We start from the raw sequence: 17,203 nt of genomic DNA on the forward strand, positions 1-17,203 counted from the left end.
TGTAGACCAGTTGTGGTTGAGGTGTGTATGCATGTGTGTGCGTGCATGCATGTGTGTGTGTGTGTGCTAAGAGAGAGGGAGATTTTGTGTGTGTGTGTGTGTGTGTGTGTGTGTGTGTGTGCGTGCGTGCGTGCGTGCGTGCGTGCGTGCGTGCGTGCGTGCGTGCGTGCGTGCGTGCGTGCGTGCGTGCGTGCGTGCGTGTGTGTGTGTGTCTGTGCGTGTGCGTGTGTGTGTGTGTTCCAAGGCCAGGGAGACTCACTCTCAGTGGTGCTTCTGTGTAGCGCTATCAGCACTTTTACAACTTCCCAGATATCAAAGGCAGGCCAATAAAGAACGATCTTGTTTAGTTGCCTTTGCTGTAAGGTTGCCGTTAAATCGATTAGCTTTATTAAATATTGAAGTGTTTATTCAAAATGTACATTTCAAGAAAAACTAAACTTTAAAACACACTTCCAATTTTGAAAACAGATAATTGTATAGTTTTAACTGATGATGAATTAAAATGAAATGATTTAATTTTTCATTGTATTTTATGTAATCTCGATGTGTGTACATGGTTATGAATAGTGGGGAGTGTTTAAACAATGAATATTAAAATATCTCAATCATTGAAGAACCAGAGCTTTGTTTGTACATTTGATCTTGTTTCTGTCATGTTACTTCTGGGTTTGAAAGTCATTCTCCCTTTTGATCAGACATCACAAAACAAATGCAACCTCTCTACAGCACTGAAGGAGCTTGCAAGAAGCTTGTTGAAAGGCTCTGTCAGAAAACTACCAAGATCTAGTTCCAATGCGAACCTGCTGAATTTTAACATTGCCTCATTTATACACAATGTTCATTTCTTTGCTCCAATTGGTTGTCGTCTAGAGGCCCTTTTTCGCCGCCCCTTGGAAATCAAAAATAGACGAGGCGCTCCAGACTTAAACCCATGTGGGAATGGGTCTGGGAACGTCAGGCTAGGCTGCTGCAGGATGGTTACAGAATGCGTTTAGAGATGTCTCCTCCCCTGTGCTGCGGGGCTTATGACGGTGTTTAATGTGAGTCAGGGGGGGGCGTGCTGCAGGCTGATCCCCTACAGCGGCGTGCTGTGGCAGCGCTCCAATCCCCTCAGCCTGAACACGGGGACCCCCGCCGCCGTCTCATCCAGGTAGGCCAGCGACGGGCTGTCGTACGCCGGCTCCGCCCTTGTCTCCGTCCGGCCCGCCATATTCGGCTTGGCAGGCAGCGTCGTCGTGGAGGCCGCGGCATCCACAGCTCCCGCCCCTCCCCCGCCTTCCGTCCCCCGCCGCTCCGCGCCCGCCGAGCAGCACGCCGTCGCCTTGATGACGCAGCGGTCCAGCGGCTTGAGGGAGCGCATCCACGGCGGCAGGAAGTCCCAGCTCTGGAGCGCGGTGGGCAGGTGGCGAGGGCTGCGCGCCTGCAGCACGTTGACGGCGGTGACGAAGGTGGCCACGCCCAGCAGGGGGGCGGCCACGCCCACCAAGGCGCGCCAGCCGGCCAGCGACAGCCCCAGCACCAGGGCGGGCAGCAGCAGGAAGGACAGCAGCAGGTAGAGCACGGCGAACCAGCGGTACTTGGCGGTGCGCTCGCCCAGCGCGCGGGCCATGCGGATGGGCAGCCTGGTGGCCGGGATGGGGTACCACAGCAGGATGCCCAAGACGTTGAAGAACAGGTGGCACAGGGCGATCTGGAGCGGCAGGACACAGGGAGCCGCTGCTTTAAAGGGCTGGTGCCCTGCCCCCAGCTGGGAGGGGGTTCAGCCGTTACATGACCTTTGGAAATCGGCCATTTCCTGTGTTTGAGTGACATCACTAGTGGTCGTGGCCTAGATGTATGATGGATAGATAAGCAACGTTTGCTACAGTCCACTTGGTAGGCTGGTAGACTGATCTATCCAGCACACATCTAGGTGAACATGCCTGATGTCAACAAATTCTGATGTCACTTTCTGATGTCACCTTCCCTGATGGCACAGGGAAGGGCAGATTTTCAAACGCCTTGTAATGGCTTAAAACACTCACACCTGGTGGCATGTGATCACCCCTTTAAGGCCAAATATAAATGCATGGGAGAGCGTTCTGGCTCGGTAATCTTTTGCATCACTGGTTTGTAATTGATGTGTTACCGTTTCCGCATAGTTACTGCATAAACCATTTAGAGACATTTCATCACTTGATTAACCTTTGGACCGCAGCTTAGGTGCATGCGGGCCATGACCCAGCCATTACTTTCCCATAACTTGCCAATGTTTGACTGACATGGAAATGTATAGTAAAGGTTGCAGTTTTCCTATTAGGGGAAAGTACAAAGCAAGTGAATATCCCTACAGCAGCCCCTCGCGCTGTGGCAGGGCTCCAACCGCAGCGGCGGTCTCCTTGAATGGTTCAAAGCTTTTATGATGTTTAAGGTAATGAAAGACATTTGTGTTGTGTTATTTGTGGTTATGAGCGCCGACACGAGGAGCAGAGATGAGTCGAGACGTGATCGCTCTGTTGATCGGGATCTGAACTCAATCGCGGAGAACGACAGTTTATTTTTACAATGCCAGTTAATCTACCCATTCAAGTGGCTTCCCATTCATTATTTTAACTTTAATGCTTCCATCGACTGCTTCTATCCAGTTCACAGTCTTTCTCAGTATTCTATATAAGCAGCTCCACTCCCCAACCACCGGCACTAAACCTTTTTGAACATTTCAATATCATTAGAGACCTCTATTCGACAAGAGAGTTTAAAAAAAAAATATTCCCAAACTCAGCTCGTAACAAGACTATTGATGACGTTTTCAGGGACAACTGTAGGAATCTTTGTAAGCAAATTTTTTTTAGTAAACCTACAGAGATTAAAAATAAAGGTGGATATCAATAAAGACACATAATGACAGGATATGATTGGGAGCATGTGCAATATGTGATTTGACGCGTTAAAGTGGTTGTTTTCAAGGTCTACTTTCTAAATAAGTGTGAAACACTTTTAAGGACAAACCTCTGGGCTGTTTTATGTTTTGTACCCTGAGATTAAATACAAATCTGACAACATGTTGTCATTGTGTCAATGTCATGCTAAGGACAAGAGAAGAATTCTTCACATCAAAAGCCTCAAGCGAGCAGATTCTACAAGACATCCTCAAAATGTGTATTTGTGGATCGTGAATTATCCGTGTGGGAGTCGTTTTAAATGTATTTGTGGATTGTGGTACATGCAATGTAAATTGGCTTCTGTGGGTTCCAAATGACTTCCTTCGCTATGCATATCACCATGTCCAGGTGTAAGCTACGTCGACATCCACATTTTGCAGACTATTTATTTTTACGGATCAGCTGCATTACGATTAGACATAACTCAACGAGATCTACAAATGTAGAAAGACTAGGCTGGATTTCAACCTTCGCTGGATCGAGCAGATAGTAAAACCAAGTATTGCTTCCGACCTCGTCCTGAATGTTCCCAGGCTTTTGGAAGCAGCTCGCCTTCCTGTTAGTTGGTCTGTGCAGCGGCCGCAGGTGATCGGCACGTTCAGAGCACCGGGGAGACATGAGCCAGCGGCGGTTCTAGTCGCCTTCTGCTGCACCTCTGTCCATCTCCCCGCCTCGCTCTCTCCTGCCAGCAGCGTCCTACTCTAAGGCCCTTCTCACATGTGGTTTTTTATGTTTTTCATTGCCTGCAGTGCTGTACGAAAATGTGAAGACTTTTACACACGATATCAATATAACATGTTTCTGAATTCAAAATCCCATTCTAAACAGCCGAAGTGAGATTCAGTTCATTCAAGTTTAGAAAAGATATGCACATATAGATACATAAAAGATATGGTATCACATGACTCCCATATAAACCCATTGAGTTATACAAAAGCAGGTACTGCAATAAGTCAATACCCAGGCAACCCCTACATTACTTAATGATACAGGCCTCATACACCTCAAGGACGATTGATTCTCCGCTGGAATTCTTGCTTAACAAAACACATTCATATGAAGAGGGCATGAATTCCCTCCCGGCTGCTTAACGAATCTCTCCCGTGCCCTTGAGCATGGTAGATACAGTATGAAGGGTGGGGTGTGGAGGTCTACCTGGTCCTGAAGGCAGGTACAGTATGAAGGGTGGGGTGTGGAGGTCTACCTGAAGGTAGGTACAGTATGAAGGGTGGGGTGTGGAGGTCTACCTGAAGGTAGGTACAGTATGAAGGGTGGGGTGTGGAGGTCTACCTGGTCCTGAAGGTAGGTACAGTATGAAGGGTGGGGTGTGGAGGTCTACCTGAAGGTAGGTACAGTATGAAGGGTGGGGTGTGGAGGTCTACCTGAAGGTAGATACAGTATGAAGGGTGGGGTGTGGAGGTCTACCTGGTCCTGAAGGTAGATACAGTATGAAGGGTGGGGTGTGGAGGTCTACCTGAAGGTAGGTACAGTATGAAGGGTGGGGTGTGGAGGTCTACCTGAAGGTAGGTACAGTATGAAGGGTGGGGTGTGGAGGTCTACCTGAAGGTAGGTACAGTATGAAGGGTGGGGTGTGGAGGTCTACCTGGTCCTGAAGGTAGGTACAGTATGAAGGGTGGGGTGTGGAGGTCTACCTGAAGGTAGGTACAGTATGAAGGGTGGGGTGTGGAGGTCTACCTGGAGGTAGGTACAGTATGAAGGGTGGGGTGTGGAGGTCTACCTGAAGGTAGATACAGTATGAAGGGTGGGGTGTGGAGGTCTACCTGAAGGTAGGTACAGTATGAAGGGTGGGGTGTGGAGGTCTACCTGAAGGTAGATACAGTATGAAGGGTGGGGTGTGGAGGTCTACCTGGTCCTGAAGGTAGGTACAGTATGAAGGGTGGGGTGTGGAGGTCTACCTGAAGGTACAGTATGAAGGGTGGGGTGTGGAGGTCTACCTGGTCCTGAAGGTAGGTACAGTATGAAGGGTGGGGTGTGGAGGTCTACCTGGAGGTAGGTACAGTATGAAGGGTGGGGTGTGGAGGTCTACCTGAAGGTACAGTATGAAGGGTGGGGTGTGGAGGTCTACCTGAAGGTAGGTACAGTATGAAGGGTGGGGTGTGGAGGTCTACCTGAAGGTAGGTACAGTATGAAGGGTGGGGTGTGGAGGTCTACCTGGTCCTGAAGGTAGATACAGTATGAAGGGTGGGGTGTGGAGGTCTACCTGAAGGTAGGTACAGTATGAAGAGTTGGGTGTTGAGGTCTACCTGAAGGGCAGGAGCCAGCTGGTCCCCGGGACTGGCCAGAGCAGCCAGCAGGGCGGTGGTGGTGGTGCCGATGTTGGAGCCGAGGGTCAGAGGGTAGGCCCTCTCCAGACTGATCACCCCCACACCTGGGGGCACACAACCAACGCAGGGAAGGGATCGGGGAGAGTTCTGGAGCACCGTTTCGGAGTTGTTCAGTGTGCCGTGGTGTTCTTTGGGAAGTATTCGGTTAGACATTACTAGCCATTTCCATTTATTTCTTTTTACCTTATCAATAAGGTATCAAAAGCCTGCTTCCAAGGGTTCATTACAAATCATAGAGAATACTTAGCAGACAGATCTACTACTGCTTATTAACTATGGATAAAGGCTAAAGATTCAGCCACGGTGTTTTCAAGACACACATCCACAAAAGGCAACCATAAAGAATAAATGTGCAGCCGGTGAGGGTTTGTGGTTAAACATTCACTGCCAAAAATGCGTATGGTGACCACAAAATGCATATCACAATGTATATTTGATGAAAGATTATACAGCCACATTTGTATAATGGGAAAAAACGGACCTGCAAATGGGTTTATCTAATATTCCCATTTCCTCCTACCACACCCTAATCTCATGTCTTCCTGCTGGTCGGTTTAACTGAGTCCATGATGTCTCCAGCATGTGCCTGGTGAGATGATGCTTTGGCTTGTCGCAGTATTGACCACATTCCCCCGCTTCCATCTGTGATGCACAGATTGTGGTGGTCTAGACATTTCCAAACATAGCCACAAAACATTTGCTTGAACCTCATCCATCCCTTGGGATGATGGTTTCAACAGCCAGGATAATCAAATCTGAAATGTATTTATCTTAAACGTGCCTGGGATTAATTAACACGCAGTACATTAGTCCATCAGTAGCCTAACTTCCATAGGTCATAGGTTTCAATTCCTTCAAGGATGAGGTAGATCGATGAACTTCCCTCTAAGGATGGTGTCCAATAGTTATTCAAAAGCCTTTTTAAAATGTGTGTCGTCAACTGGTAGCATTCTGAAGCTGTGAAAGCAACAAACTAAAAATATATCTGTCAACCCAGGAATTATATGCCAAATTGCCCATGATACTTGGCTGGCTGTTGTTTTCTTTGCAACACCCCTTCATGGGCAACTAAACTTGCAATTATGAGCAATTCTTACACACAGAAGCAAAACAATCCCTCACTCCACCGAGGAGCTTATAAACACAGACAGGTAGAGAAATGCACGACTGCGCAGTAGATAACACAGAAACCGAGCATACCTGAATAGGACAATAATATGGCAAATCTCCCAGAGTGAGAAAGTTTGCCCACATATCAAACGCCACCACATTCCTTACATTGGAACATAAAAGAAAAGGCTTGGATTGCGGCCAAATTATTTGCCTTTGTGGTTGAGTGTGTTCTATTCCATGCACATTTCCCACCCTCTCATTAATGATAACAGAAATGAAACAGACAAAACCATTGTAGAAGCTCCTTACTCGTGTACCGTATTCACAGGCCAACACACATAGCACCGAGCCTGGCAGAGACGCACAGAGGCTCTCCAGAGCACCCTGCCATCCGCTCACCGTACACACTCGCTGCCCAAATCGCTTTAATTGCATAAAACAAGACCACCTCACATACAGCCTTATGTGACCGACCCCGGCCCATGCAGATGAGTCAGCCCCGGTGACTGCTCGAGCTTCATTAGGCCGCGCCGTACGGTGGGGGTTACACAACGGCCCACGCCACAACGCCAAAACGCCGCCCTCCTCGGGCCTGGCTAAGGGCCTGTAGTCTGCTAAGACGAGTTATGAGGTTCAAACAGGGATACATGTGTAGAAGGATAAGTTAAGCTGTTACGCTAGCTTGTGCTTGAATGAGCAGGAGAGTTTCACCCCCGTTTTGTCCCAGGTATCGTGGCACGCCACTCGGTACGGGACAGATTTATATTTGTAGCGAGTGCCGCAGCTGCTTGTTAAGGCTTTGACGTGCGGACAGCTCTGGGAGTCTAGCCACCTCATTATGACCAGTGCGGCCAGCGGGGGGGCTGGCAGGAGGATGATACTTTATCCTGTACGATTGATTGGCCCCTACAGAACGTTCATTAGGAAGGAAACGGTTGAGGTTGAACGGGCCCGGAGCATCGCCTCAACGCCATGGACACGGAGAAGGTAGCCACTAGGCAGGAGCAAGTGTTGGGTTTGGAACATATTCAAAACAAGGTATTCATTTGCCTAGGTATATCTATTTCCTTGATATATTTAAATTGATATAGGATTTTACATTACTAATATGGGGGATTATCGGCAACAAGAAATCCCATTCTGATGAACAGCCCTATTGGCCTGAATGTAGATGACAGGCAAAAGTGTCTCAATGTCAGGGGCCGAAGCAGACGGAATGAGAGCAGAACAGCCAATGGGGGGCAGCCCGGTCTTCACTGACTGGCATGGATGACGAGGCAGGGGATCAGCTCTCTCATACGCCCCTAGGATCCAACAAAGAGCCCCTTAACTACCCTGTCCCAACACACACACAAATACACACACGCACACACAGAAGACCACTCACATAAGTACATTGAGCGGCTCAGGGAGATGGGGTGAGGCAGAGATATTTATGTGGTTGAATGACATTTCAAACTGTAAAAAGTTAAACTCAGAGGTGAATAGGAATCCTGCTGAATAAACATGGCCAGCACTCCCTTGTGAAATTTGTCAAATGTATTGCCTAATTTCTTTTCAGTAAAGCATTTACAAACATAATAATTTACGCAATCTCGAGGCTAGAACATAACAAATATTAGCATAAAAATGCTAAAATTCCAGTCTTTTGTTTTCAACACCAGAAAACCAAAATGACTCAACTTCTGCCCAATGTACATCTAATCAAATGTTGTGAACTCCAAAATGTAAACAATGTCTTTATCTGGTTTGAGGACAAAATATTACACACGCATATACACGCACACACACATGCACACATACAGACACACCATCGCCAGTAGAAAAGAAAAATCCACAAAAGCTTCTCAGCAGCAAACGTGAAAGATTCTTGTCTCCCCATCAAAGCTGACTACAGCTGAAATTTGCCCTCAGCGTTTGATTCAAGTACGTTGTCTCTTGTGTTTATATGTGTCTCCCGCCAGAACACTAGCTTGGTAGATCCAAGCCTACCTTCATGGAGCCAGAGGTCACCGCTAGCTCCCCCTCCTGGCCATGCACGGATAAGAATAGACAAGCCGGCGAAGGCTTGGAAAGCCCACTCGGCGTATAGTGGGATAACCAGAGGCTGGGAGACAGCAGCGCTCTAATAACTCTCCAAGCGTGGAGGACGGGAGCAAAGCTAAGGACTGAGACGTGAAGGACATCACTAACATGAGATTCAACAACTTCACCAACATTAGTAGATGAAGACTCGACGGCTTTTGGGTTTCTATTCACCGGTCCTTTAGCACCCGTTATGGAGTGTGATCAGGTGGGGGGGAGCTTTTCACAGAGAGGAGGCGTAGGGGGAGCCGGTGCGGAGGTGTAAGACGGAGGAGTAAGGTTGGATCCAACCTAGTGGGTCGGTGGCTAGGAGGCTCGGAGCTGAACGTACTGGGAGTACTGGGAGACACAAACCAAAGGAGATCTCCTCAACGTTGATACATTTCCCAGGCCTTATGTCGTTGAAATTCTTCTCTGTGTTGTTCTGTGCTGCGAGAGGCAATGTACCTTCTTTGACCCCAGTGACCATAACTAATGAATGAATTAGCCATCGGTTTGACACATGGGTCCACAGTTTGTGATGGACAGCGTGAATGCTTTAGATGTGTTTGTCTGTATTCGGTGTTGTTAACATTTTTTATTTACTTTTTGGGCAGTAAGCAGACGCTTTTTTCCAAAGCGACTTACAATAAGTAAATTTGTCATAAGAAGTGAAACAATATGGTTGATACATCTTAGGGACATTTCAATAGTATAATGGACAATGAGAGGGAAACCAGCGAGAACAATAGCGTCTTCTTAGACCTTTGTGTGTCAGTGTTTCTCCCCGGGTCCAGAACATAAATGTAGACGTAGAACAATAGCGTCTTCTTAGACCTTTGTGTGTCAGTGTTTCTCCCCGGGTCCAGAACATAAATGTAGAGTTAGTATGTCAGAAGACGTCATATTGCAGACGGGTTTCATCATGTCTCCCTCGTCCGTTTAAGCTGCATGACAACAACCCACGCTGGCAGAGCAGGCTGGCTGGTCCCTTTCTTAGTCCTGCGTTGACGCACATCTTCTTCACTGTCAAACGTTCCACTGAGATGTTAGGTTACTAACAGGTCAACTCACCGATCAGAGGGGTCAAGGCGGAGGTGAAGACTGAGCTGCTCTGAACCAGGAAGGTCATCCCAGCCCCGACCACCATGGCCAAATATCCCCCCAGCCAGCCGAACGGGTAGGGCAGATCTACGGACGGACGGGTAGAGAGGGAAAACCCTCCAGGGTCAGATTGAGGACAGGGATGATATTAAATACAAATAATTAAGAGACAGTTTGGGAAATGTTCCAAGCACCCCGGGCAAACCTCAAACGCCCCCCCCTGCAGAACACAATCACTCAATGGGTTTGTTTTGGGACATCCAACACTATATCAGCCCACCGGTGTTGATGACCTTCTGGATGACCTTGGCCACCTGGCCCTCTAGCAGAGAGTTGAGCAGCTTAACCAGCAGCAGCAGGCAGCCACACAGCCCGGCCAGGGAGGCCGCCAGCAGGATCAGCCCCACCGCCAGGTCCGACAGCTGGGTGGACGCAAACAGGTGCCCGCCTGGGAGCAGGCCAGGGCCTGGGTTACATCATCAGCACACATGTGGTCCACAGACACACACAAACGCATGCGCACACCTTCACACGTGCACACTCACGCACACACACACACACACAGGCACACACAGACACCCACGCACACACACACACAAACTGTGTATTACACACACACACACACAAACACACACACACACCTCGCACATCTCTCTACCGTCAGCGGGGGGTAATTGAATGAAATTATCTTCAAAATGAAAAGAAAAAAATACAACAAAGCAAACGTTTATTTTTTCACATTTTCTAACCGCATGTATTGAAACTGGAGCTTACATCTCTGTAGAGTAACTTCCACCGTCAGATTCGTGAGGACCCCCCCAAGACAAGGCAGGCCAGAGCTACAGTTGACCAATGAGCCAGCGACCCCAACAGACTGGGAACGAGAGGGAGAACCAAAGGAGGAACAGACGATCAGACGGACAAACAAACAGTCAAACGAATGAACGAATTAAAGAAAGAACGACAGAAAGAAAGAACGAAGGAGTAAAAGAAACAAGCCATTTCCTGAATAACCCATGAATGCTAAGAGAATGTGTGTTTGTGAATCATCCATCATTCAGTCATCCAGCTCCGTTCCCCTTAGGACCGAGCTACCCTGAGTATGACCGTGACCACGGAAACATGGTTGGACGGGCGTCTTACCGCAACATCAGGCGCAGGGCACAGCCTTCTCACCAGGCTGTGGTTCCTCAGGCTTTCCTCCCGCATGGCCAGTCCTGTGATGACAGCTTTGTCAAGCTGGGGCACAGAGACGGGATAGGTTGAGTCTCATTAGGCTGCCATATGTAGGCTTCAGCCCCCAACACCAGGGTACTCAGAGCGAAGAGACGCCTGGTTCTGATCCCGACTGACGAATACGCTCTGCCATTCTGAGGCAATAGGGAATTCTGCACAGGAAAACCGTCACCATTCTTTTTACCAACCCTACGGCATGCTCCTATTAACGTTTTAAAAGGCCAATTTTTTTTAAAAGGCTCCATTATAATAGTGTACTACCTAATTATACTATTTAAATCCCACTAAATGTAAAACCATTAAAGCTTGAGTGTGTAGAAATTGGTGGCGTCTACCGGAACGCTCTTGGCAGGAATTGAATGTCATGTTCATAAGTATGTTTCAATTAGTGTATAATCCCATGAAAATAGGAATCGATGTGTTTATTATATGGAGTAATGCGTAATGAGCAGAGCGCAGGGACCCAGGGAGGCACAGCGGGTTCATTATGGGCTCATTATCGACTCTCTACAGGTCTGCCACTGCAACAAATACAATACATCATGCCACACAAAAAATACTCCTGCTTTAACCATGCTTTAACCAGCGGTACCCTGCTTTAACCAGCGGTACCCCTACTTTAACCAGCGGTTAAAGATGATGAGCCCGGTGACTGGCTGGGGGCCAGTCTGGTACCTGTATGATGGGGACTGGCTGAGGACCAGTCTGGTACCTGTATGATGAGCTCGGTGACTGGATGAGGACCAGTCTGGTACCTGTATGATGGTGACTGGCTGAGGACCAGTCTGGTACCTGTATGATGAGCTCGGTGACTGGCTGGGTGAGGACCTTCAGCAGCTCGGGGGCGTCCTTCCCACTCTGGAGGTGGAAGCTGGAGACCAGCAGGAGGGACAGCCGGGCCATGGCGCCCGTCAGCACCTCCAGGGGCAGCAGCACCAGCACCGACAGCCAGTTGAAGCAGTCGTGGACCGTGGCCCCGGCGAACGCCCTGGGGGGCAGAGGGCCGTGTTGAAGGGAGCAGAGTGGAGACCCCCAAACCAGGGGGGGGGGGCCCTGAGCCAAGGTGAGGCAATGTGAGCTGTGCCTTCAGATTGGGCGCAGCTGCTCAGGGGCCAGCAGCGCCTCAGGGGCCCCGGCAGAGCCTCTGGACCCAGCAGAGCCTCAGGACCCAGCAGCGCCTCAGGACCCAGCAGCGCCTCAGGGCCCAGCAGAGCCTCAGGGCCCAGCAGAGCCTCAGGGGCCAGCAGAGCCTCAGGACCCAGCAGAGCCTTAGGACCCAGCAGAGCCTCAGGGGCCCAGCAGAGCCTCAGGGGCCCAGCAGCGCCTCAGGGGCCCAGCAGCGCCTCAGGGCCCAGCAGAGCCTCAGGGCCCAGCAGCGCCTCAGGGCCCAGCAGAGCCTCAGGACCCAGCAGAGCCTCAGGGGCCAGCAGAGCCTAAGGGGCCCGGCAGAGCCTCAGGGCCCAGCAGAGCCTCAGGGCCCAGCAGAGCCTCAGGACCCAGCAGAGCCTCAGGGGCCAGCAGAGCCTCAGGGGCCCAGCAGAGCCTCAGGGGCCAGCAGAGCCTCAGGGGCCCGGCAGCTGAATGGTTTAGCGCCCACTCAACAACCGCCTACTCGGACTGACCCTCATATTTTAATAACAGCGACTAAATGGCCTAGATTGCTCTCAGATTATAAGACCGATTTTTTATGGGGTTTTTTATGGTTTTTTTCAGAAATGAATTACTTGGTAAGACTTTTATGGAAAAAAAAGATTATTATTATTTATTTTTTCTAAAATTGATTTAAAAAGAAAACGATTCTGGGTTGGCTGGCCCTTGAAGACAGCGAGGGGCGGTCGAGGCTCGCTCACTGTAATGCCAGCACTTGAACTTCACCCTAACCCACCTTTGTGGGGCTTGCAATAACATTGTTGTAGTCCTTGCATCATCGCGTGTCTGTTATCAGGGTAATTTACATCAGATGAGGGCGAAAGTAAAGCCTTATCAGAGCCCGACTAGGCAATCTGCTGTCTGATGGATGCGTCTCACATCAATGAGCTCACGGGACAGAATGGATACGATTTGACGCCGTTGTTGTCAGCATGTTGAGTCGCGGCAGTAATTGTGCTGTAAAATCAGAACTAATGCAAAGTGGCAGCTGCAAGGCCCCCCTTTTCCTCCTCCTCTTCCTCTTCCTCCTCCTTCTCCTCTTCCTCCTCCTCCTCCTCCTCCTCCTCCTCCTCTCTCCTCCTCTTCCTCCTTCTCCTCCCTCTTCCTCCTCCTCCTCCTCCCTCCTCCTCCTCCTCCTCCTCCTCTTCCTCCTCCTCTTCCTCCATCCTCTTCCTCCTCTTCCTCCTCCTCTTCCTCCTCCTCCTCCTCTTCCTCCTCCTCCTCCATCATCCACCCCCTCCTCCTCATCTTCCTCTTCCTCCTCTTTCTCCTCTTCCTCCTCCTCCTCCTCTTTCTCCTCCTCCTCCTCCTCCTCCTCTTTCTCCTCCTCTTCCTCCTCCTCTTCCTCCTCCCCCCTCCTCCTCTCCTCCTCCTCCTTCCTCCTCCTCTTCCTACTCCTCCTCCTCTTCCTCCTCCTCTTCCTCCATCCTCCTCCTCCTCTTCCTCCTCCTCCTCCTCCTCCTCCCCCTCCTCCTCCCTCCTCCCCCTCCACCTCCTCCTCTTCCTCCTCCTCTTCCTCCCCTTCCTCCTCCTCCTCCCCCCTCCTCCTCCTCCTCTTCCTCCCCCTCCTCCTCCTCCTCCTCCTCTCCCCCTCGCTTTCAGACTCTTTCACTCTCTCACTCTCTTTCACATCACTCTTGATCTTTCTGTGTCTCAGGATTCCCTCCCCTTTTTCAAACCGCCCCACTCCTCTTTTGTAGCGTGCGTCACTCACCGGTTCCTTTGACGCTTCCCACTCCCCTCCCCTCTTCCCTCCCTCCCTCCCCTCCCTCCCTCCCAGCCCATCCCTCCCCCTCAACACGAGGCGCTCCATACCTTTGGAACTGGCTCCTCTCTGCCGCTTGCATCATGGCTACGATGGTGTTGGTTACCGAGGTTCCGATGTTGGCGCCCATGACGATGGGGACCGCCGCACCCACTTCCAGCACTGGAGGGGAGAGACCCACGATGTCATTACAGCACTGGAGAGGAGAGACCCACGATGTCATTACAGCACTGGAGAGGAGAGACCCACGATGTCATTAGGAGCCTGGGAGAGGAGAGACCCACGATGTCATTACAGCACTGGAGAGGAGAGACCAACGATGTCATTAGGACCCTGGGAGAGGAGAGACCCACGATGTCATTAGGACCCTGGGAGAGGAGAGACCCACGATGTCATTAGGACCCTGGGAGAGGAGAGACCCACGATGTCATTAGGACCCTGGGAGAGGAGAGACCCACGATGTCATTAGGACCCTGGGAGAGGAGAGACCCACGATGTCATTAGGACCCTGGGAGAGGAGAGACCCACGATGTCATTACAACAATGCCTTAAAATATGGAAAATATGTGAGTGACAACGCTGTACGGAACAAAGTAAATGACAAATATGTGTGTGTTTGTGTGTGTGTGTGTGTGTGTGTGTGTGTGTGTGTGTGTGTGTGTGTGTGTGTGTGTGTGTGTGTGTGTGTGTGTGTGTGTGTGCGCGTGTGTGTGTGCGCGTGTGTGAGTGCGCATGTGTGTGCGCATGTGTGTGACTATATGTGTGTGTGCACATGTGCATGCGTGTGTGTGTGTGTGTGTACCCCCAGTGAGCAGCTACAGCAAAATGATAGCTCTAGGCTATGACAGTAGGATTAGAAATGCACAACCACATGTGCGCACCTGCTTACACTCGCACTCACACACACAAAGACACACACACACAGGCACACAGACACACACACAGTCCTTTGAATTATTATTTAATTGCCAGTGAGCTTTGGCAAAGGTCGGCCGCACTGAGAACGGGGATGTGCGACGCACGTGACGATAGAACGCGACCCCTCACATCTCGAAAGGCATCAGATTCTTTTATGGAAATGAGAGATGACAGCAATTAAAAGTTGAAGTGGATGCAGCTTAGCCTCCTCCCCCCCACGCCCCAACCCCACCAGTAGTCTAGGAAGACAAGAACCTGGGAGATGGATCCATCCCCACACACAAACAGACACATACACACAAACACACACACAAACACACACACACATACACACGCACACACCCACACAAACACTTTCTTTAGTCCTTTTATCTTCTCCCCACAGTGTTTTGGACGCATGCAGACGCCTGAGTCGTCAGCAGAGGACGGCAGAGGTGTAATTACCCACAATGCCCTACGACGTCACCGTCCTCCTGTGAAGACGGGGCGGCGGGGATGCAGAGGTGTAATTACCCACAATGCCCTACGACGTCACCGTCCTCCTGTGAAGACGGGGCCGGCGGGGATGCATCCAGTAAACCATCTGAGCCCTAATGGCCACAGACTGAGCCCTAATGGCCACAGACTGAGCCCTAATGGCCACAGACTGCGAGGCGAGGAGGGACCCCTGTTCAGCAGACAGGTCAGAACCCCACAGTGTGCTCATGAAGGGTTAGGGTTAGGGTTAACCCTAACCCTAACCCTAACCCTAACCCTAACCCATCCAGTAAACCATCTGAGCCCTAATGGCCACAGACTGAGCCCTAATGGCCACAGACTGAGCCCTAATGGCCACAGACTGAGCCCTAATGGCCACAGACTGAGCCCTAATGGCCACAGACTGAGCCCTAATGGCCACAGACTGCGAGGCGAGGAGGGACCCCTGTTCAGCAGACAGGTCAGAACCCCGCAGTGTGCTCAGGAAGGGTAACCCCGCCCTGATCCAGAGCGAGGGGCAGTGCTGATGGGAATGCATGAGGTCGGTGGATCCATTGACCCTCTGAACCTTTAACCTCCAACCAGCCTCTGGCGTGTTTATATGACATCTATTTCTATCAGACTCAGGGTGCTTCTGTCCTTGCATACAAACAAGAGAGAAACAGAGCTGCAGGTAAACACACACACGCACACACCCAAACACAGGAGCACATATGCCCACACATGCACACAGAAAGGTAAACACAACATAGACCGGTAAACAGACACACACATACATACACACAGACAAACAAAAACACAAACATACACACAGACAAATGCATCAGCACGTATGCACACACCGACACACAATGGTAAACACAACCCAAGGCCACAAACATGTCTAGACACACACAAGCACACAGAAACACAACATACACACTCAGAGCCCTATCTTGCATCCGGCGCAATTGACTTTCTACACTGACGCATGTGTCGTGCTAGTTTGCAAGGCGCCGGGCGTTCTTTTCCCTCCAACGCCACGCGTCGGAAAATCAGGGAGCGATCTTGCGCCCCAAGGGGCGGTTCGGCGAAAGGAGGAGGCGTGTTCTGGCGCAAACGTTCCCTGGTGCTATTTTGCAGTTTCAGAAAACAATTGCGCCACAAACCAGGAAATACCTGGTTTAAAGTCAGTGTTGTTCAGATGCTATTTTAAGGGCGCATGCATAATGTTGCTTGTGCACCTCACGCATACACTTTGCTTCTCTCATCTACCTAGCCACACATTCTTGGTAAATTACAGCTGATACAGCGGTAATAAGTTGTACTTTTAAATCAATGCATCTGCAAACACTGTATAGCAAACAGATATTTTCTTGACACCGTGTACAAGCCAATAACTTTTAGGGTTGATGAGTATTTGATCGTGAAAAAACATTGTTTTACCGCGAGTGAGTGTTAAAAAGAATGAATGAATGCGGGCGCGCGTGTGTGGATGTGTAAAATAATTTATGAAAGCGGGCGCACGTGTGTGCGTCCATCTGTTTAAACACACGCAAACTAAACACGTAACGCATAATACAGTCCATGCAATGTATATTAACGGGGGGACGCATGCATATTAGGAACACAAGTCTATACAAGTCTATATAACACTTGGCGTAATCTTTGATTCCACCCTCTCCCTTGAACCCCACATCCGCCACACTGTCAAAACCTCCTTCTATCACCTCCGTAATATTGCAAAGATCAGATCCTCCCTCACACCTCACGCTGCAGAGAGACTCATCCATGCCTTCATCTCCTCCCGCCTTGATTATTGCAATTCACTCCTCGCCGGCATCTCCACCACCTCCATCAACAGACTCCAACTGGTCCAGAATGCAGCAGCCTGTCTCCTCACTCATACTAAAGCGTGGCACCACATCACCCCAGTTCTCAAGAATCTCCACTGGCTCCCCCATCTCACATCGGATCCACTACAAACTCCTGGTCCTCACCTACAAAGCTCTCCACCATATGGCCCCCCCATATCTCTCTGATCTCCTCTCCCTCTACCAACCCCCCCGGGCCCTCAGATCCTCCTCAGCTGGTCTCAACTCCACAGCCTAGGTGACAGAGCCTTCTCCAGG

The 17,203-nt window shown here is 50.2% G+C and overlaps 1 protein-coding gene across 1 annotated transcript in view; it reads right to left on the reverse strand.

Annotated features, from left to right (window-relative positions):
* Positions 1-562: 562 nt before the first annotated feature.
* Positions 563-17,203, reverse strand: part of slc34a1b (solute carrier family 34 member 1b) — a 20,468-nt gene continuing 3,827 nt past the window's right edge. The window contains exons 4-11 of the mRNA XM_056600155.1: positions 13,748-13,859; positions 11,576-11,771; positions 10,670-10,786; positions 10,322-10,421; positions 9,828-9,995; positions 9,518-9,634; positions 5,186-5,310; positions 563-1,690 (exon numbers count right to left, since the gene is read on the reverse strand). Coding sequence (XP_056456130.1) covers positions 1,076-1,690; positions 5,186-5,310; positions 9,518-9,634; positions 9,828-9,995; positions 10,322-10,421; positions 10,670-10,786; positions 11,576-11,771; positions 13,748-13,859 — 1,550 coding nt within the window. The 3' untranslated portion in view covers positions 563-1,075. The remainder of the gene's footprint in view (positions 1,691-5,185; positions 5,311-9,517; positions 9,635-9,827; positions 9,996-10,321; positions 10,422-10,669; positions 10,787-11,575; positions 11,772-13,747; positions 13,860-17,203) is intronic.

Source organism: Gadus chalcogrammus, chromosome 10, assembly GCF_026213295.1.
Source record: "Gadus chalcogrammus isolate NIFS_2021 chromosome 10, NIFS_Gcha_1.0, whole genome shotgun sequence".
NCBI lineage: Eukaryota > Metazoa > Chordata > Actinopteri > Gadiformes > Gadidae > Gadus > Gadus chalcogrammus.